The sequence below is a fragment of the Phascolarctos cinereus genome, unplaced genomic scaffold, assembly GCF_003287225.1.
Source record: "Phascolarctos cinereus isolate Bilbo 61053 unplaced genomic scaffold, phaCin_HiC Scaffold_5;HRSCAF=322, whole genome shotgun sequence".
Classification (NCBI taxonomy): domain Eukaryota; kingdom Metazoa; phylum Chordata; class Mammalia; order Diprotodontia; family Phascolarctidae; genus Phascolarctos; species Phascolarctos cinereus.
In genome coordinates, this window is record NW_027555958.1 from 97751547 (window position 1) to 97774868 (window position 23322).

Genomic DNA, 23322 nt, shown 5'->3' on the forward strand with positions numbered 1-23322 from the left:
CTGAATACAGACTGGAGCACACTTTTTTTTTTTAATTTTATTTTTCATGAGTTTTTTTTTTGGGGGGGTCTTATGGTTTCTTTTACAATAAGACTATTAGGGATATGTTGTGCATGACTACAGATGAATATCAACCTATATCAAACTGCTTGCCTTCTCAATGGGGGCAGGAAGGGTTTGAGGTGGGGAGGGAGGGAGAGAATTTGGAACTCACGAGTTTTAAAAATGAAGGTTAAAAATTGTTTTTGCATGTAACTGGGGGAAAATAAAATACTAAATAAAAAAAAAAGAACATCAAAAAAATTATATGCTAACTTTTTCCCCCCAGACCTGGAATTGGTATTAGGACTCTCTCTACCAATGCAGATTTCCAGCTACTCTGGAACTTAGAAATAAAGTGATTTGCACAGAGTCACACAGTTAGGATGGGCCAGACATGGAGCATGCCAGGTTTTGCTGATTCCAACCACTATCCAGGATACTGTAATGCCCCATACTAAAAAAGGCCTTACATTTATATATGGTTTTAAGATTTACAGAGTACTTATGTACATTTATCCATTTGAACCTTGCAACAGCCCCGTTTCTAGATAAAGCAAGAATTAACCCCATTTTACAAATAAGAAAACAGGATCAGAGACAAGACTACAGCTAATAAGTGTCAAAACTGGGATTGGAACCCACCTCCTCAAGTCAAAGAAAACATCCACTAACTCTTTCATATATTTCTCTCTTTATGCAAAAACAAACAAACAAACAAACCCTTCAGTTTAGTCTGTGGGCCTTAACAAAAAAAAATTCCTAATTCTTTGCTTTTAATATCAAGTTCTCCACATGTATAAATTTTTTCATGCTAAAGAGATACTGATGGATCCCAAACATATTTTTAGCAAAAAGTGAATTAAACAGGCATTATTATATTGGGACTACTATATGTCATAGAGAACTAAAAGATCTTACTTTAAAATCACTGGGAAATTCTAACTTAGGGAGTATTTTTCCCAAACTGCTGTCCTTCCTTGTAAATCACAAGTGATGCTAATATATATATACTCCTTAAGATTTTTAATGTTTATCAGAATGACTTTGATTAAGTCATAGCTATTTTCTGAAGACAATACGGAATAAGTCCACTTGTCCATTTTACCACACTGTACTACAGGACAAAAACGAAAGACCTTTCTTATCACCAGGAAAGGAGAAAATAAGAAAAGAAAATATGCAAAGTATGCCCATTTCCTATATAAATTCCTCTATTCTCTAAAGTAAAAGCAGAGAAAATTATTAGAGTACATATAAATAAAACAGATCAGAGATACTCTAATTCTGGAGCCACATGTACAATTACTATTACACTGTAAATGAGTAGTGACTATATCCTTTAGATTAACACAATCTAACAAAGAAATTAAGAGTTCTTGAAGAACTGCATATTAAAAGTGAAAGAGACAAGTCTGACTATAAGTAGAGAAGATGGAATTATCACACATTAGAATGAAGACTCATTCTCAGTGGTAATTGATCATGTAGTAACTGGCCACCCCTTCAGTCTCCAGGAACCCACACTGTGGATAAGAATTGGCCTCAGTATCAAGAAGACCTGACTTGAAGTCCTGTCTCTGACACATAATGATCGTGTGAGTCTAGATAAGTCATTTAACTTATCACTACTGTAGTAAGTTGCAGAGAGGGTGCCAACTTCCATTAGTAAAGGGATTTTCTTTATCTTGATATTTCCTATACCAATGAAAACACAGGTCCAAGCCTATTAATTTATTAACCTATCAACTTTTTAAGACCTAAGACAATGTCTCAATCCCTGTCATCAGGCTGAGTAGATCAAACCTATTTAAATATGAGAGTAATACAGCCTTATTTCAGTTGTAATTCACTACCAAATGAAGCCAGAGTGAGCAGCAAGGCACACAGGTGGTTTAAACCATCACCTCAAATGAGTGAAGCCTGAGGTTGATTCCTTTAAAAAACAAACAAACGAACAAAAAAGAGCCCATAGCTAATAAGGGATCAGAAAAAGAAAACTGTTCATTTCAGGATGCAAAATTAGCTCTTAATGACAAGGACTCTCAAACTATTTAGCTTCAAGACTTAGCAGGCCAACCAATAGAAATTTTAAGGTTTAAAGTATCACTTAATTTCTAACCAGTTTGCATGAAACAACAGTTACTGATTTAAGAAAAAGTTCTAAATTTTTAAATAATCAACAAATCAAGACAATTATTACCACTTTAGATGTTTTGAGGGGAATGTTTTTCTGGGTGAGAAGATTCCTGTATCTAAGTTTAAATGACAGAAAAGTTAACAATTGCTGCCCTTGTCAAAGGATGATCATTTATAAGTATATAAACAATGTGGCTAGTCCAAGCATTTTTACAAGCCTGGTAGGTCAATTTTGTTCTCTGCAAAATTTTTAGTTAATTATGTGTTGTGCTCCAATCTTATACTTCCAAGTCTGCTCAGCCTGTAGTACTTAAATTGGGCTACCAACATGAAGCTTTTTTTTTTTTTAAGATGAAGCCCAGGTTTCAATCTCTTTCATTCTGAAAAGAATAAAACTATTTAAATATAACTAAAGTTTACTCCCACCCCAGAATAATTTTGGCTTGGCTTCTTCTAGCAGTTTTTCAAAAATAATGGACTTCAAAATACCTCAGGGAATGCCTCATTTATCCTGAATTTTCATTCAATGAGAAGCTACAAACAAAAGGCTTTTGTGTTATTTATTTTAAGTCTTTGGTAGAGAAATGTTATTAAATTTAGAAGAATTCCTTACTAAAACAAAAAAATACATTTTAATCAGAGTATGTCGAACATGACTCAGGCATCATGATTAATATATTTGGAACCTTACATTTCTGTGCTATTTCCCTCACGCCCTGCTATGGCTGTTGGGATGTCAACTCTACCTTCTTGTTAAAATGCCACTGCTTTATCCTCTTTTCACCTGCAGTTTCTAAACCAGTTGGGAAGCAAGGTACCTAAGTTTAGCAGAGTAAACAGCTGGACTGTTGGCTTAGGGGAAGAGGAATTGAGGAAGGTATGTTTACTTCTGTGCTCTGCTTTTTAAATAAAGTGAGGACTACAGAACTTTATGATGGCTCCAGGGAGACAGGTTTTACTTGCTTCTGAGTACTTGACTGTTGACCTCAGTAGCTGCATGGTGAGTTGTTTCTGTAATTTTTAAAAATATAAACCTTATAAAAGGCTAAATTATGAAATTTTATTTTTGTTCAGTTTTAGAATGGTAATCACATACTGTTTTACTTCATTCTGATAATTTTGTCTTTCCTCTCTGCCATTAGCTTATGAGTTCTCAGACAATTTGCTTAACCTCTGGATATCAGTTTTTTCATTTGTAAAAGGAAGGGGTTGTATTAGACAATCTCTAAGATCCCTTCAAAATTTTAAATTATGTTTACATGAATTTGGAACTTTGGAACTCTTTGGTATATTTTTTACATATATACAACATTTAAAAGAGCAAAACAATCTTAATATAATTCTTAATATTGAGAATATAATTTAGTAAAAGACAATTCTATCTTGGGCCCTTTCCAAAAGAACTATGTTAGTGACAACATTTCTAGAGGATAGTGAAATGGCATCTTTAAAAAAAGAGTCCTTCCTTTCCTCAGCAGCCTAAATTAGTCACGCAGAATCTTATTAATATAAAGATCCTTCTATTAGAAAATTAGTGAAAAACCTGGCACACAAATTAACGATGGGCTAGTTCACTCGGTTAAGGTAGGAAGCTGAGGTCAAAGGTTGATCCCCGCAGGGCAGTTACCTTTGCTGTTTTTGAGGCCACAGACTCCACTCCTTCCAACTACATGGTAACTCCTCAAACTATTTAGACCTACTCTATGAATTACATTGCAAACTGGTTGTTTAGAACTTGGAAGAAAGTGGTTCCGGAAGAAGCAAAATCACAAAAAGACATTTCAGTTCCCAGCCAGCACAGCCCACAAGTCTGGTGCATGTACAACTGTAGGAACCAAATCACTTTATCTAACAGTGTTTCCATTGGAAAATACATTCAGAGTTCCATATTAGTTCCATATTACTGCTCCATTAGGGAGCAGTAATCTCCCCTTATTTCTCTCCAACTGCCAGGAAGAAAAAGTGCTAAATATTTCCCTAACTCTAGTAGTCACATGGGCAGGTCCCTCAGCCTGGGGTAGAGGCTAGAATAGAGTTGAAACAGGAGATCAGAGTGGGAAACTGCAGAGCTTTTTTTATCTTTGCTTCTTTATTCCTCATGTCTAGTAAACAGTAATAATAGCATCTGTTTTTCCACAGTGCTTTAAGGTTTGCCAAATGTTTTCCTTGAAACAGCCCTGTGACACAGTAACCTTTAGAGGAGTTAAAATGATCTGCTTGAGGTCAACAACTGAATCTGAGGGACCAGACTCAAGCCTAAGTTTCTCTTGATTCCAAGTCCAACACTGCCTCCACTTCAAGGTAGGCACTTAATATTTGTTGAATCTGTTAGAGCAGAGAGGATTACAGGGGTTTGGGCAGGGTAGTAAAAAACTGTAAGGTCAAAGGTTTCCTGACAAGAGAGTTAGTTTTCAGTTGGAGTTAGTCATCTTGTTACCCTCTTTTTTCTTGAGTCCCCAGGAATCAGATTTCTCACTACTATTCCTACTTCATTATGACCAGTGTTCATGTGTTTCCCTGACACACTGAAGAGAAACCTGGAAAAAGTGGAACCTCCCCTGCTCTCTCTAGGGTAAAGGAATCTTTAAGTTTTTTTACCCCCCCAAGGGCTTTTCTTATTTCAGAGAGTCTTTTCCATAAACCACAATTTTCCTTTCATTAGTTTTCTCAAGGGGAAAGATATACACACCTAAGTGATAATAATGACTATGCAAAAGACTGAAAAGAACCACGTTTAGTATCTATGGAATTTCACCACAGGGCTTCCAGAGGGAGCACTATGGTAAGACAGGGGAGGGGTTTAGTGCAAGTAACTTCACCATGATGGAAATTATGGCTACCTGGGACTGGGGTGAGAATGCATCCTCCCTCCCAATCACTGGCAGTTTCAAGTTCTGCGACAGAAGGAGAGAGGCAAAAAGTGAAAGAAAGTTCCAAACTGCTGAAGGTGAGAGGGAAGGAAAGTTCCTGTAGCCATCCAGTGGAGCTGGTCATTCAGGTAACGCATTCAAATTAGGTCAAGAACTATTTGAAAAAGACTAATTTCACAGTGAATTTTTCCTGCCACCTATTTCCTGAACCAAAACTGGTAATAAAGGAAAGAATGCTGCATATGGAAATTAGAAGACCAAGGCTAAAATCCTGGTTTTCCTACCTCTATTGCTTAGAGCAAGCTACCTTACCTTTTTGTCTGTTTTCTAAATTTTAAGAGGGTAGGATCTGATGACCTCTAGGGTCCTTTCTAACTCTCAATTTTAAAATACTATTGAGCTTCCTTTCCCTCTTCTCTACAGTCTAAAAGCTGGCTTTTGCTCAGGCAATGCAAAGTTAATATATCAATGGAAGACAGGATAGAAAGGGAAATCGATTAAAGAAGTCACAATGTATTTCAAAAACAAATATATGACTTTAGGATTAACTAGGAATTTGGATTATTTTGCACTATTGTTTCCCCTCACTAATGTGAAAAGGAAGACTGCTGTGAGGATCAAATGAAATATGTATAAAGAGCTGTGTAAACCATCAAGCCCTGAGTCAATTATTATTGGATATACTTGTAATATAGACACTAAGGACTAACACAACAGATAACTGTTTTTTTTTTCTGGCTCAACTGTTTTTTTTTTTTTCTGGCTCAACTGTTTTTTTTTTCTGGCTCCCTTTGCTCAAATAACACTTTTCTTGAAATTTCAAACACTATAACCTCTCAGGACAGAATGTTATTGTTCACAAATCCCTAACTACCTCTTTAAATAAATTATACAAGCTTTTTTTCTTATAAAGCAAAGATATATGATATAAAAGTCCTCCTAGAGAACTAGGAATCACAAATCTGGAGGAATATTTAATTATACCCCTTTGGAAAACAAATGTTAGTACTCTAAGTTATAAAAAATTGTTCTTTTATATAAACATTCCTAATATGTGTCTCAAGTGTGATACATAACAAGCTATATAACCATGGGCAAATCACTTAATTGCTTAATTCCCAAAGCAACTCTCAAAGATTAGGTTGAGGAACAATAGGCCACCTGAATACAGTACAGGAATTTCCTCAAAGGGAGATACTTACAACAAAGAAATCATAGGTCTAGAAATGTGTGTGTACACACACACACACACACACTCACTCATACCCACAACAAGCATGCCTCACCTAATATTAATTGGCTCCAAGATAAGTTTAAGTGAACCAAAATTACTGGATACTATTACTGTCACAGGAACAATTTAAAAGTGGAAGGTTTTTTTGTATATGAGGGAGGGGGGCTGTAGGTAGCTGTGGTTATTTTTGAAAAGAATCGCTGGATTTGGGAGACACTATGCAAAGGAAAAGGAAGGCTGGGCACAGTATGCAGTGAAGAGTGCTAGGTGCCATAGTGAAGCTGCATATTAGCTGTGTATTGCTGATGTACCTTCATTTTACAACACACCTGTAAATCTGCAAAGGCGTTTTTATTCCCTAGCTATAAAGAGAAAAATAATAGTGGGATACAGATACTATTCCTGAGTTATCAACAAGCTAAACCCCATTAAACGAATTCTATGGAAAAACTAGGGTATTTTAAGAATTCCATCATTTTTTCTTCTCCTCATCAAATACAACTGCATTTCAGATATGTAATCTGCTCACTCGTCTAAATTCTTGGGTATTTCTCATTGGACAGCTCTGGAGTCATACTGTTCAGGAGGCCAAGGCTCATGTTACACAATTTATAGTTTTTCTTATGTTGTCTTCCCCCTGTGTTCACATGCTCTACTTTCATTCTCTTCAAAAAATGCAGTGTTGTACAGCAGAATGGGGACAGGATATAGGGTTAGAAAACCTAGGTTCGAGTTCTAGCCTCTGTTGCTTACTAGCCTTGTTATCTTGGGCAAGATAAAGGAATTAAACTAGATGACCTCAAAAACCCTTCCCCAGATCTGCTACTCTATGATTTCCCTTAGTTCCTGAATTTTTTTATTACCTGTCTTTGGATTCTCCTCACACCCTGTAAGACAGGTTAACAGGCTGTGAAACTCCTGTCACTTTTCATAAACGGCCCTTTCTAAGTCCTTTCTTTATACTCAAACACATGTAAATTCCTGGATTTTGGATAATCTTTAGGCCTACTTTCCAGAAGGCAGAATTATCCTGTGAGGGCACTACACTGGTTCCAGAGTATTGATCAAAAAATCAGTGGAAACAAATAGCACATTAACAACAAAGCTCAAAGATCAAAATGAAACTGCTCACATTTTTGAAATGCAAGCCAAATTTAAACCCTAGTTACTAATTGTTGTTCAGTCATTTTTCAGTTGTTCCAACTCTTGGTGACCCCATTTGGAGGTTCCTTGGCAAAGATACCAGAGTGGTTTGCCACTTCCTTCTTCAGCTCATTTTACAGCTGAGGAAGCTGAGGCAAATAGGGTGAGGCAAAACACACTTGTCCAGGGTCCTACAGCTACTAAACATCAGAGGCCAGATTTGAACGCAGGAAGATTTGTCTCCCTAACCTCCAGGCCTGACACACGCTTTACACTGTGACACCTAGCTGCCCAACTACTAATGGTACTAGTTCCTGGAGAATTTAAATTGTTCTTTTGCTTCCCCTACCAAACCAGGATCTGTCTATAATTATTCCAATTGGTTTCATGATCCCAAAGAACTTGCCTGTCTTTTGTAAGCTTCAGAAAAAGTCTGATCCCTGTTGGTGATACAATCACACCAGTGCAGACAACAGGCTTGGCACAGAAGAATGCTACAAGAGTTACAGGAGACTTCAAATACCTCTTTAACTTGCCTTAATGATAATTTCATCCTTCAAGAGGTGAAGGAATTAACTAGGGGGAAATCCATTCTGGATCAGATTCTTCCTAAAAGAGAACTGGCTGCACAGGCAGAAATGAGCATTTAACTTGGAGGGAAAGTAACTACTCCATAAAATTTGGAATGGAAGAAAGAAAATCTGGGGATAATTTCAAAGGCACTTTAGATTTTGGAAAGCATATTTTTAAGCTATTAAAGCTTTAAACTGCACTAAGACTTTTAGGACAGACTATATTTGAAAGAATTCAGAGGAAAGCTAGGTAGGTTCCCTAAAATGCTTCAGAGGAAATCAATTCAGGAGATTAGAAATAATCAAGAATGAAATTTTGAAGACATGAAGGGAGATGCTTTCAATGAGAAAGAAAAACAGGATTTATCTGAAGGAACTGTGGCAGATGCAGTCTGATGCAACTCCAGTCCACATCTTTTTAAAAGATGGAAGGCCCTATAAAAAAGCATCAGGAATGCTAAACTTAAGAATGAAGTATTTGTTAAGCACTATCTATGTGAACGGAAGGAAGACTACAAAAAAGGTTTGTGAGACAAGGGAGAATCAAAGGAGCAATAAGACCCTCACTTGGAGCAGATGGGATGACAAATGAAAAAAAAAGGTGTGGAGCGACTGAATTCTTAATTTGTTTTCTTGTCAAAGCCTGATTTTTCTAATGGAAATAACAAAAACATCTAACAGGGAATTGATTCCTGAGATAAGTAAGGAAACAACACTTAAATGCCCCTGATTCAAATTCAAATCACTTGGCCCAGAAACCACATCACCAGTTGCTGGAAAAAAAAAATAGCAGATGTAAATGCTGAGCTACTATTATCTCTGTTATTGGAAAAATTGTGAACATTTTTTGCAAAAACAAAACCAATGCAGCTAAAATTAGAAGAGAAGCTGGGATATGTGGTAACTCTTTTCACCATTTCTTGATAAAGGCCTCATTTTTAAAATACATAAGAAATGGATTCAAATTTACAAGAACAAGAGCCATTTCCCAACTCATAAATGCTCAAAAGATGGGCAACTTTCAGAGAAAGAAATCCATGCTATCAATAACCATATGAAAAAATGCTCTCATCAATAATTAAGAGGAATTCAAAGCAAAAATAATTTTGGGTTCTACCTCATACCCATCAGATTGGCAAAGCTGACAAAAAAGGAAAATAAACGCTGGAAGAGCTAGGGGAAAACAGGGACAATAATGTATTGTGGGTAGAGTTGCAAACTGGTCTAGAAAGCAAAAAAAACTTTTTTAAGGCAACTGGGGTTAAGTGACTTGCCCAGGGTCACACAGCTAGTAAGTGTCAAGTGTTTGGTCTGAAGCCGCATTTGAACTCAGGTCCTCTTGACTTCAGGGCTGGTGCTCTTTCCACTGTGCCACCTAGCTGCCCCTAGAAAGCAATTTGGAACTATGTCCAAAAAGTTATTAAACTGTGTATTCCCTCTGATACAACAATACTAAGTCTATACCCTAAAATGATCAAAGAAAGAGGAAAAGAGCCCATGTGTACAAAAAAATTTATACCAGCTTTTTTTTTTTTTGCAATGGCAGAAAACTGGTAACTGAGGGGATAGCCATTAAGTGGTAATGGCTGAATAAGCTATGCCATATGAATGTGAAATGCTATAAGAAATGACAAAAGGGATGGTTTCAGAGCAACCTGGGAAGACCTGCACAAAGTGATGCAATGTGAAATGAGCAGAACAAGAACAATTTATATAATAACAACAATATTGTAAAGACAAAAACTTTGAAAGGCTTTTAACTCTGACCAATTCAATGAGAAACCACGACTTTGGAGGATGTATGATGAAATGGTACCCATTTCTTAGGGTGGGTGATAGACTTAAAATACAAATTGTGACATATGCATTTTTTGGATATGGCCAATGCAGGATTTTATTTTTCCTGGCTATAGATGTTTTTAAAAGTAGTTTTTTTTTCTTTCTCAATGCCAATTGAGAAAGGTAAGGGAAGATGGGGGGGGGCAAAGAATAGATAGAAGGCAGACTTCTGTTTAAAATTTTTCATTAAGGAAAAAAAAAAGGAAAAAAATATGGAAAATGAGGCAGGTCCTCCAAGACTGGATTTGGGGAAATGTCGTAATTTTCAAGAACAAGGAAGAAAACAGTCTGTAAGCTATAGGCCAGTGAGCTTCACTTTAATTTCTGGAAAAATTCTAAAATGAATCATTAAAGAGATGGTTGGGGAACATTCAGAAAAAGAAACAGTGATTAAAAAGAGCTAATATGGCTTCATTAAAGAAAAAATCATGTCCCACTAATCTCATTTCCTTTTTTAACAGGATTGCTCAACTAGAAGGAGAATGCTGTAGGTAGTTTACTTAAATTTTGACAAAGCTTTTGATAAAGTCTCTTGTGTTATTTTTGTGCAGAATATGGAGACATATGGCTTAGAATGATGGATTAAGATCTGGTTGGTTGGCCAATCTAAAAGAGTCACTGTTAGTGGCTCAATGTTAACGCTAAAGAAGACTGCAGAGGAATAATTCCCTTGGATCTATGCTGTGACTAATCAATGACACAAAGCTGGGGAAAGGAATCTCCCTCATACAGTGGATAAAAGAATCTAGACCCAAAATTATCTAGAAAGGCTCAGAGCAGTAAGTATGAATCTAGTAAGATGAAATTCAATAGGGATAACAAAAACTTACATCTGGTGCAAAAATCAATTTCACAAGTATAAAGTGAGAGAGGCATGAATTGATAGCAGTTGTTCCCAAAAAGATCTAAGAATTTTGGTGTTCTGCAAAACCAGTGAGAAAATAGTGTAATGTGGCAGTCCAAAAAGCTAATACTCTCTTGAGGTGCATTAAGAGAGGCATAGCTCCTAGGAATGGAGAGGGAGATAATAATCAATGCAATATTCCCTCATCAGATCTCATTTAGAATAATGTGATCAGTTCTGGGCATAGTGGTTAAACAAGGACATTGATAAACTAGAGAAATGTTCATAAGGCAGCAAGCAGGATGATAAGGGGACTTGAGTCCATGACATATGAAGATCAACTAAAGGAAATAGGCATGTTTATCCTGGGAAAAAGAAGCTCAGGGTATACAGGATAACTGTCTTCATATATTTGAAGCGTTGTCACATGTAATAGGGATTAGACTCATTCTGTTTCACTTCAGGGGGAAGAGCCAGGAACAACCTGTTACTTATTGTTATAGTGCAGATTTGTTTGGTATATAGATTAGACTAGACAACCATTGAGGTCCCTCCAAATTTTTACACTTTGTATTTGCCTACCTTCTTTCTTATATCCATTTTTTACTATAATCATTTTTCAAAATCAGTTCCATGAATTAAGTTATCTCTGTATGGATGGATTCCAACCATTCTTTAAAGCACAGCAGCTGAAATTCTGAGGATCCTAATTGATAGACTACTTACTACTATAACCTTTGATGGAACTTTAAATTCTCAATTACTTTAGAGAATCAAACCTTTGATACATAGGTATTTTTGTTTGGTCAGAGGATTACAAAAATATGGATTTATACAGCAGGTCATTCTTCACTCTTGTTGGCAAAATCTAGCTTCAAGAAGCTTGCTGAATTAAAATATTTTGTTCTCCTAATTTTTCCTTCTCAAAAATTACAGCAAGCCAGATTGATTAAGGGAAAAATTTGTACAAGAGTATGACATGATCAATTCTATAAATACTACCAAGGCTTTAAACATTTATCAATTGAGATTGCTGCAGAAGGTACTTATATCTATATTTTTAAATGACTTGAGCTCTCTGTAAAAAGTACTATGCTATTAGTTGAACTGATGGCACCTATGTATCAAGATACTAATACTTAATAGGTGCTCAATAAATTTTTGTAGAAATGATCATATGGAATTTGATCATGAAAACTCAAAGTTTTGGCAATGAACCTCAAATCTTTTATTAGAAAAATAATTTCAAAATAATTTCTAAACTTTTAATTATATTCAGAATATAACTAAATATTTCAAGTGTATTGGTGGCTTTTTTCAGAACAGAAAATCAATGCCTGATAGTAAAATTCAAAATGACATTTTCACAATGAACTGAATGTAGGTTTTTAAAATTACATATGAAGAGAAAACGAAAGGTAGCATGATTTAGTAGCTAGAAGGCCAGCCTTGGAGTTAAGGAGACCTGGGTTCAAGCTCTGCTTCAAATACATATATAGCAGCTGGATAGCCATGTACAAGGTATTTAACCTTTCAAAGCCTTATGCTACTCTTTAAAACCATCAGCTACAGATAAACTGCCTGATCTATACTGGAAAGAGCTAACAATGAAATCACACATCTTGACACATAAATTAGTACAAAAAGAGTTGTGTTTTTAAAAGGTTAAAACTTTTCCTTAAGTGAAATGCAGCCTCTCAAAACAAAACCAAAAATTTCTTCCATCAGCCTTTTTATACAAATGAAATATAGTAATGTGACAATAAAACAGCCTAACCCTCAGAAAATAAAATATTCTACTCTTATAAAAAAGCAACAACTAAATATTAAAGTAAAAAATTTTTCAAGAGAATTTTATGTAAAACCAGTTCCATGGTTTTAAATGAATAATTTCAAATTCTTTTGATCTTTTACTACACATCTCTTTCAGTTATATTTGTCTACCCTACACATAATAAAACAAAATTAGTGTGTAGATATAAGTATTCTATCTATAACATGATGCAGCTAAAGACTACTTTGCTGTACAATAAGCTTTTATTCTACAATAATAATTGTAACAACTGTTGGCAACTGTAAAAATACAATATACATCTATGCTAGGAACAGAAGCTAATGTTTAATGAAATGTTAAGACATTCACAAAATGCTTTTTTAAAAAATCAACAGTTAATTCCTTCACTAATGTACATTGCAGAAAACCAAATAAGCCTGCCTTTCCAGCAAGTTACAAATGAAAATGATATTCTGATTTGGAATAGAACATAATTTTCATCTGCTGCATTTAAAAACCCTTTTATTAGAATGGTGACACTTCCCTGCATGTTTCCAACTACTGGCATTACAGCAACAAAACTGTGATCAGAAGCGTAATTGGAGTACGTATACCAAAGTCAAACTCATGAAAATAAAATCAACTTGTTTTTCCCCTTTTATATATATACACAATGGTGAATACAAAGATACTAGATGTTCTAAATATTTATTATGAATAATATTTTCTTTCCTATATAAGAGCAAAATGAAAAAAGTACATTTGAGAAAATATTATTCAGCTCCTTTAAAAAACAATGCATCACAAATTCAAAATTTGCGTGCTTACTGTGTTTCTACAAACAATACTGCTGTCTGATTAAGTATCTTCCACTTGAACTTCCAACCAGTGGAAAAAACATTTTGCCTTCAGCTTTACAGATTAAATAAAGTTCAAAGGAGAAACAAGGCCTTGGACCAAAAATAGCAGAAAAGTACTGTGACATTTTATTACTACTTAGTGTGGGTGAATTTTACTGTCCAGACTTTAAAATGATAAGTAAAGCTTAAGTACTTATGCATAAGAGAAATCCCAGTTACTAAAAACTGAACTATAATGCCATTAAAAAAATTATGTTTTCTTAAGGACAAGTCTAATAGCTTTCATGTGTGCTGAGACCCTGAACTTCATGCAAACATATCACAGATATCCTTTCCCTAAGAAAAGGACTAAAAACACATTATTAATGGGGATTTAATTCTCTTAAAGGTAAAGGACAAAATTCTATTCTCACTTCTATTCCAGATAAAGAAAAAAATAAATACAATGGCGTGTGAGTGTGTGTGTGTGTGTGTGTGTGTGTGTGTGTGTGTGTGTGTGTGTAACATATATGGGGGAGAAAAAGAGACAGATAGATTGAGAGAGAGAGAGAGAGAGAGAGAGAGAGAGAGAGAGAGAGAGAGAGAGAGACTCAATGAAAAAGATTCTTCATTTTGGCCAGGAACCTCTATCTACACTCCAGATCCCTCCACGTAGCAAAATCTATACTAACTTCAGTGAATACATCTTACACCCCACCTGTCTTCGAGAAAAGCGACAACTTCATTTGCAAAGGAATTTTACAAAATAGCAAATGATAATTTGTTGGAGATGGAATAAGGAAATAATTACATAATGAAATGGTTGAAAGTCTTACTAAATGCCTAACTGCCACCAATGGTTATTTCAAAACAAAACAAAACAAAAACAAACAACAAATAAAGGAAAATAGAAAAAAATACTATTGAAACTTGATTTTTCTCAGAGGCTAATCTGAACAATGGCACCCAGAGGTTCTACTTCATCAGTAAGCCTTCAAAACACACAGCTCACTTTGTCTCTGGTATACAATTTTGCTTTTTAATCCAACAATACCATAATAGTTTGTGTGCAATAATTCTGGACTTTGGAAATTCACTTCAGGCAAATAACCAGTAAACAATTTAATGCTACGGCTATCTATCCAAAAGACCAAACATATAATTGGAAAAAAAAAAGATAATGCAAACATTTGCTTAAAATTTGGCTACATGCAAAACTCCGGTTTTGTGTTTGGGTTTTTTTCTAGAAGTTAAGCCAAACCTCCAGTGTACCTCTTTAGTGTTTTTTATTTCACCTTCCCAAAATAGTAGGAACTGCAACTATGAGCATGAGTAATTTTAAGCAATTAGCCAATCTTCTCCAATTTTCTTTCTACCAAGTCTTAGACAGTTATTTATTTTATAATCTAATTTTATTCAGTTGTGTTTCTCTGTGGGTATGCATGTTAAGTACATGCCCAAAGAGAAATAGAAAATGTCTACATACAATTTACATAATAGATATATACATACATACATTATATATACATACTAAAGAGACCGCATGATTTTTGGTAAAAAAAGTACATGCTTTTTCTACCACAATGTTCTTGCATTGGTCTTACAAAAGTAATAGAAACCTTTTGCAACAACTAAAGCATGTACTACTGCTGATCCAAGATTTTAATAACTTGTAGGTTAAAAAAAAAATACAATGCCTAGAACACTGTTATCAAACAAATATGTTTTATTGGCAGCTAAAAACAGAATTCACCCAACAATGAAACTTTTTTTATATTTTTTTTCTTTCTTTCTTTTTACTCACTGCAGTACGAGGAACAAATCACAGACACTTACTTTGGAGATAACAGAGACCATGGTGTAGATTTTACAAAATCATTTTTAAAATCTCTGTATTGTGCTCCTCAAATGACTATGAGTCAGTCTTTGTTTTGTTTTTTGCCAAATAGCAGAACATAAAATATCACAGCTTTGTCTATACTTTAAAATTCTGCAGCAACCTAAAGACATGGACAGATACACCACCAACTGTTGTTTTCAAGTATATCAATTTCCATATCAACCTAATAGTAGTATCTAAAAAAATTCACTTTCTTCCATAGGAAGTCTTTGTTTGACAAGCTGTTATTCATCTCTTTGACGTTTTAAAAGTATCTGGGGCAACATTTGAATTTTATCAGAAAATAAAAAATGTTTACCTACCATGTTCAAATTAAGAACAGTGTCTATACAAGTCAGTTGTACAATTATTTAAGTGAAAGATGAACATGAACATCAGATTAACTTAATTCTGGCAGACAAAAGTGAACTACTAAGGTCCAGTCAGCCATTTATCTATTACAGAGAGATGACAACTTTACAAAAGGTATCTTTTACCTACTGAGTGATGATTATGTCCCCTCAGTTTCTGTGCTTTCTACCACTGGTTCACTTTCTATATCAGCTTCTGTGTCACTCTTCTCTTTGTTTATTTCACTTGAAGATGTCAGTTTTTCATAAAGTTCAGGATCATTCTGTACTTGTAAAGGTGGTGGTTGATTATCTGTCTCTGTATTTTCACCATTTACCTGGGGTACATTATCTGCTTTTCGTTGAGAAGTGGCCCCTTCAAAATAATCAAAAACTCGTGGATGTGGATGTGGGACCCAGGTGTTCTGAATTCTGTCTCTTCCAAAACGATTCCCATTAATTTCTCGGCAGAAATCAAAATCTCTGTCATCTCTATCCCTTTGTCTCTCCCAGGGTCTTCTGCGGTCATCAAAATCTCTGTGAGCATCCTGTCCAAAACCTCTATTCCAAATGGGACCACTTCTAGGATCAAACCTATAATTCCCATGTCTAAATCTACCTCTGTCTTCATGGAAGCCTTTGGGACCACCATAGAGAGGTAAAACACGATGCTCTCTTTCATCAAAATCTCTATGGCCCCAGGGCTTATCTGAATTAAAACCAAAGTGGTCTCTTCGACCAAGGTTATCTATACCTGGTCTTACAAGATTTTCTCTTATATCTATATGTGGTCTTCCAAAGTGTTCCCTTCCATCTATTGGAGGTCTTCCTGGACCTTCTCTTGGATCTACAGGTCGTCCCACTACGTCCCTAACATCCACTGGTGAAGGTCTACTAATGGTCTCCCTGTTTTCTATAGGAGGAAAACGATAATCTCTATCTCCTTCCTGTTGAATACTATCACTCCCAAGTGGTAGCCTTTTTTCTGGATTAGGAATATGATCTATATTTTGTCTTAAAGGAGCTGGAAAAGGTCTCTCTGCCGGACCAAAAATATCTCCTGGAGCAAAAGGACCACGAGGTGGAGGATGAAGAGATGCATCAAGGATTGCTGGAGGAGGGATTCCTCTTTGTGGTGGAAGTCCAGGCTGCATCAAAGGGAATCTTGGCCCAGGAGATTGTGGTATAAGTCCTGGACGAATATCTAACATTGGTATTCCAGGCATCCGCTGACCAGGAATATTTAATGGGGGTAAGTTTTGAGGCCCAGTTGGTGGCTGTGGTCCCAAAATTCCAGAATTAGTTGGAATATTTGGTGGTTGAACTCCCAGGAGTCCAGAATTGCTAGGAATATTTGGAGGTGGTACCCCCAAGAGTCCAGAACTACCTGACACATTGGGTAGTTGTGGTCCCAGAATTCCAGAACTACTTGGAATATTTGGTGGCTGTGCTCCAATAATTCCAGAACTACTGGAAACATTAGATGGCTGTACTCCCAGAATTCCAGAAGTGCTTGATACATTTGGTGGCTGTCCACCCAGAATTCCAGAATTGCTTGACAAATTAGGTGGCTGCCCACCTAGAATTCCAGAGCTACTTGAGACATCATTGTGGATCACTAAAATGGAAAGACAGAAAGCAAATTATAAATATTCATTAAAATGAAAGGTACCTAATATAAAATGCATTCACAATAGGAAATTTAAGTTCCTGACAATGAAATGAGACACTATGAAAATATTGATGCAGAAGGATCAAAACACCTATTAATTTTAAAAGATGGCAGTCGGTTAAGAAAAGTACTAGATTACTCAAAATTTTTTTTAATTTTTCAAAAACCCAAACCTATCAATAACATCTTGCCCTCATTTTTAATCTTATAGAACTTTCTTACAAATACACATGAGCTGGGTAATAATGCACATGAATCTTAGTACTTTAAACCATTCATCCTTCCATCCCTAGGTTCTACTGAAAAGCTACAAAGATGAGGTGATGGATAACTTTTAAATAAATTTTTGGTAGTGTGGTATATGCTAGTTTTATTATATTGGGGGAAGGGATAGGAATAGCTCTTATTTGGGGGTTGGAGATTATTCTTAAAGCAAGTATTTTTCCATTTTTTAAATAAATTTAAAGTCTAGAGAACCTCTGGTTAGATTGTATGCTAAATTAAATATGTTTTCTCTAAACCTAAATCAATGCCCTGTTGCCTTTTAATACATGCTTTTTAATAAAGTACAGTTCCCAGATTTAGAATTGTGTTATTTTCTTGTATTGTTTTAAGCCTCTGAGTGATTAAAAACAATTGGCTTTGCTATTATGGGAGAAATGTTATCAAATTTTGGACATGAAGTAGGACATAAAAACCATAGGCTTCTTTTTCACTAGTATGATGACTCATTATAGTAAAGGCAGAAGAAGGTCACTTGGGCCCACTATAATTTAAGGGAAATGAGGTTTTTTTTTTAATATCTATAAGACAGATTTTTTTATTTCCAAGAGACAGTGGTAACTATTTTTTGATATCAAACTCAGCTGATAGATAAATATAAAACTTCATATATCAAACTCATTCAGTTAAAATAAACTTTTGCTGGCCACTTGCTGGAATTCAAAGCAACTATTTTTTTTCCTTTATGTTTAGGCCTCAGTCATTTGTAAAATATGTAAATATGTAAAGACTAAAATATCTAGTCTTCCTTCTAACTTTTAATTTTATGATTTTTAGCTGCAAGGTAATGACAAAATATACTGCTTTAAAAAGAAATTTTAGAGGTCTCTCAAGAAGTTAGTATATATACATTTATCTCTTGCTGCAGTGCTTTGTAGTCCAAAAAGTGCTAAATGACAATAGATACCAAGTATCTATACTTATTGAAGCTGAAAATCATCTAAATATCTTTTTTTACACATGTTATCTATATATGGAATCTAGCAGATACTTTTCAATTAGTATACCAATCAAGCTAGAAAATTTTCTAGCTGACAGAGAAATCAAAACATAAATCCATTTGATTGAAAAATGCTAAGTACTAAAAATTTAGACGAGATTTTACAATCTCATCAACTAACACAGAACTATGGCAGATAGGTACACAAATATCACTCTCTATAGTCCCAACACCAATGTATTACTGTGGCTCTCTGCTATTTTCAGGGCAGGGCTACATCAATGAGACAAATTATAATACTTTAGCTCATTATATTCCTTAATTTTTACTTTCCTTTCCCTTTCTGTATGTGTGTGATGTGTGAGAAAGGGACGGAGGCATGTAGTTAAGTTAGGGTTTTTGAATCATGCTTCTGACATTTATTACCTGGTCTGGTACTTTCACTAGAAGAAAGCTGGTGGTCTGTGAGGTGTGACAATTTTTCTTCTGACTCTGGCTGGTTACTTGGTGGATTAAAAACATTTCCAGCTGACATGGTTGAAGTAGCAAGACTGCTAGACACAGAGCCAACTGGCAAAACAAGGTTACTAAAAGCAACATCTTTCATTGTCTCTGGAGTCATGGATATTGGAGGCTGTACCAGAGCTGTTCAAGAAAAAGAAGAGTCTTGTTAAAGGAATCAGTAATTAATCCAATTCAACAAACATTTTAAAAGAGAACCTGATAGGTTAAAAAGAAATGTTAGTAGTTGTGAAGGATGAAAAGCTGAAAAAAGACAATCCCTGCCTCGTTTAATAAATTTCAATTAAAATATTTACATTTACCACTAAGTGACTTGGTCAACATTTTAGATGGCTCTCACTACACTGTTTTTTCTATTCCTAGACTTCCTATATTTTAAATATGCTGTAGGGAATATAGATCAACAACAGCAGATAGGCTGCTTTGTGCAGCCATTAGCCAAATCAATAAAATGAGCATGATAATAAATATCTATAGTACCTAATTCACTAGGCTGTTGAAATTTGAATGAGGTAATAGATGTAAAGTGCTTTGGAAGTCGGGTATTATAAAAGAAAAATGATGTAAATAACAAAATATAAACCAAAAACTGGTTGATGATAGACCGTATAGCTAATGTGTAAATACATAAAATCTTTTGGTCTTCTTAATGATTTCATATATATTAATGCCCCACTTTTTCAAGTTAGACTTTTACTAGCCTCAGTCTCAATAACCTTAATATTTATAGCTATGAAACCAAAATGGATACAAAAGCTGTAACAAGTCACACATAATTTTTTCACAAAGACACATATCTATGAAAACAATGGTGTGTAAAATAAGGTAGACTAGAGCAACTTGCTGTCAGGGCTAAGTAACAGCTAACAGAAAAGGGTAGAAAAAGAATAACTACCTGCGTAACTTCAACTGAACTGGAATACAACCGTATTTAGAACAGGGATAAAGAGGCTTACATAACTGCAGTTCTTCAGGCATTCATGTTATAGTATCAAAAATAATGATTTTAAGTCATTTATAAAATGATAATGCAGTATGTGCTGAGATTAAGAAAGCAAAAATTAAAAAACAAAACAAAAAGAAAACAGAAATAAATAATTTTTAATAGCCTTTAAGGGGTAATATGTCAATTACCAGCAAAATTCATTTATATGGCATACTACATTCCCTGGTAAGATATGAATAAATAGATGTATAAGAATTTTAGTAAAGACCAAGATGAATTATAAATTAGAATTAATATCACCTAAATATTTGCCTAAACCATTTATAATTAGGGACTCTTTTCTGAGCAGACATTTGTGAAACTAGATTAGAAAGTACAAGTAACATTCTTAGGCCTCAGTTTCTTTGCTTATAAAATGAAAAGGTTAAGAATTATTGGTTCTACCCTAATATACTGTTGGTGGAGTTATGAAATGATCCAACCATTTTGGAGAACAATTTGGAACTATGCCCAAAGAGCTATAAAAATGTGCATACCCTTTGACCCAGCAATACCACTTCTAGGGCTGTATTTCAGAGAGATCATACAAATGGGAAAAAGGATCCACATGTACAAAAATATACATAGCAGCTCTTTTTGTGGTGGCAAAGAATTGGAAATTGAGAGGATGCCCATCAACTGGGGAATGGCTGAGCAAGCTGTGTCCATTACATATGAATGTAATGGAATACTATTGTGCTATAAGAAATGATGAACAGGCTGACTTCAGAAAAACCTGGAAAGACTTGTGTGGTCTGATGCTGAGTGAACTGAGCAGAACCAAGAGAACGTTGTACACAATAACAGCCACGTCGTGTAATGACTAATATTGATAAACTTAACCCTTCCCAGAAATACAAGGATCTAAGACATCTCCAGAGGCCTCATGATGGAAAATGCTATCTACATCCAAAGAAAGATGGAAGTCAAATTGCTATTTTTTTCCTCTTCTGTTGAGTTTTGGTTCCTCTTTCTGATGGTTCCTCCTATTGGTTTTAATTTCTACTTACGACATCACTAATGCGAAAATATGTTTAATAGGAATGTAAATGTACAGTCTATATCAGATTGTGTGCCATCTTGGGGAGGGTGGTGAGGAGGAAGGGAGAGAAAAATTTTAAACTCAAAAGCATATGGAAGTGATTATTGATAAATCAAAATAAATTAATAAAAAAAAAAAGAATCATTGGTTCCACCTCTAGATACTATCCAAAATAAATAAAGTGCAAACCTAGCATTCTTTCCAATGTACTACACTGCCTCTCCAGTCCTCACATGAAATAAAAATAAGGCTTAGCTTTACAAATAAGTGGAAATTTCAAATATCAATTTTTAGCATAAAATAAAGCATATAAAAATTGTTGTTACTACTGGTTCAGTTGCATCCAACTCTTCGTGACCCTGTGGACCGTATCACTTCAATACTGTCCATGGGGTTTCCTTGGCAAAGATACTGGTGTGGTCTGCCATTGCTTTCTCCAAGGGATTAAGGTAAACAGAGGTTAAGTGATTTGCCCAGGGTTACAGAGCTAATAAGTATCTGAGGCTGGATTTCAACTCAGGTCTTCCTGACTCCAAGCCCAGTACCTTATCCACTGAGACACCTAGCTGCCTGACAATTAGAAAAGCTGAAGAGCTGCGTAAGGTTACCTTTCACTGTAACTCTTTAAGCAGATTTTAAACGACTACTTATACAGATTATAAATTGGGTTTATAATTTGGGCAGGTAATTTTTTTTTATTAGAACAGATGAACTTTGAGGTCTTTCCAATGCTAAGATTCTATAATTCTAATGCAGTGGTAGTACAAGAAGGAGCTTAACAGAGTTCCAGAGAAAGAGTACTAAAATAAGGTAAAAGGAGGAACTGGGAAAGAAAAGTTCAGGACTAAAAGTTTTAGTTTTATATCTCTCTCCTTTTCTTGTCCTTGCACAAAGCAATGTCATTTCAGAGAAAATCAGTACATATCTCAATAGAAAACTAAAATCCAGTGTTAGAAAACAAAAGTTCCATTAAAGAAATGAAAAGAAGTATGATATAATGTAAAGAGTGCCTCACTAGAGTTCATAGGAACTTGGATCCAATCTCAATTCTGTTTCTACCTGTATTTGCTTTGGAGCAAATTTCTTTATCTGCAACATCAAGGGACTAGACGACATAATCTTTAACATCCTATTCCAGGTTCCATGTTGTGGCCATAGCAATAATGAAAAAATTAGCAGAATTATCAAATGTTAAATGTGTATGCACGTTGAAGGTATAACTTAGACCTGCTTTTCCAGTAAGGTGTTTTTTTTGTATCTTATATCAAATTTTTCAAGCCAAATTTCCTAATTGTTGTTACTTGAATTACTGAAAACTTTCAAATCAAAATTAGGAAAAGTGAAGACTGAGAACTTCTGCTGAGAAAAGAGAATTACGGTGAAAGTAAAGTGTGAGAAAAATTAGGCATAGTAACCGTATCTGAAATTTGTGAAAAAGACTTACATATTATAACAAATGACTAACAGAATTTAATAGTTTAACTTTCTTTCTAAAATATTAAGACCCTAATAATAAGCAAGAGATAATGACGCCAGCAAATTGATTGTAGCATTCATTCCAAAGATACTAAAAATCTAAAGAGCCAGCTGATACAAGATTGCTATGATCAGAATTTCACAATCAAAACAAATTTAAAAACTCACATGTTGCTACCACTGGAGGAATAGCAGGGGGTGGCACAACAGGTGGTGGAACTGGTGGTGGCATGAAACCTAGACAAAAATACAAAGAATAAAAAAGGAACCACATTAATAATTTATTTTAAAAATTCCACAGCCACATGTGGACAAAGTATTTCTAGACTAATTATTAACTTCTACATTCTGAAAATTATTATTACTCTATTAAAGATAGCACCTCACTTTCACCTGTTATCTCATTTGATAATCACAATATTTCTTGGAGGTAGGCTGGGTATTAGGCTATTTAATGTATGAAAACTGTGAGCGTCTTGTAAGCAGGGACTGTCTTTTGCTTTTCTATGTATCACTACTGCTTAGCACAGTGCCAGTCTCACGGTAGGTACTTAATAAAGGCTTGCTAACCTGACACAGAATCACAGATCATTTTTTGAGCAGAGTCTAGAACCCAAATCACAAAGACTTAACACTCTTTAAAAAAGACTTTACTGAGGCATGTATAAGTACATCAAAAATCTCACATGATTAACTTATTAATGCCGTTATGTGACAATGTATACAGATATATATGGGACACATACACACACACACACACACACCTGATGAATGTCATTTAAAAAAAGAGTTCTCTATTCTTTAAAGAAAAAGAGAAGTAACTTCTACCACCTTCCTTCACCCCATAAACACTACATTTTTTCCCTATCTGGAACAACATA

The 23322-nt window shown here is 35.0% G+C and overlaps 1 protein-coding gene across 4 annotated transcripts in view; it reads right to left on the reverse strand.

Moving 5' to 3' along the window:
• Positions 1 to 15001: 15001 nt before the first annotated feature.
• The window catches only part of SCAF8 (SR-related CTD associated factor 8), a 104002-nt gene continuing 95681 nt past the window's right edge, over positions 15002 to 23322 (reverse strand). For all 4 annotated transcript variants that reach the window (XM_020986667.2, XM_020986666.2, XM_020986665.2 and 1 more), the window contains 3 exons: positions 22610 to 22678; positions 18843 to 19061; positions 15002 to 17140 (listed from right to left, as the gene is read on the reverse strand). In XM_020986667.2, coding sequence (XP_020842326.1) covers positions 15684 to 17140; positions 18843 to 19061; positions 22610 to 22678 — 1745 coding nt within the window. In that variant the 3' untranslated portion in view covers positions 15002 to 15683. The remainder of the gene's footprint in view (positions 17141 to 18842; positions 19062 to 22609; positions 22679 to 23322) is intronic.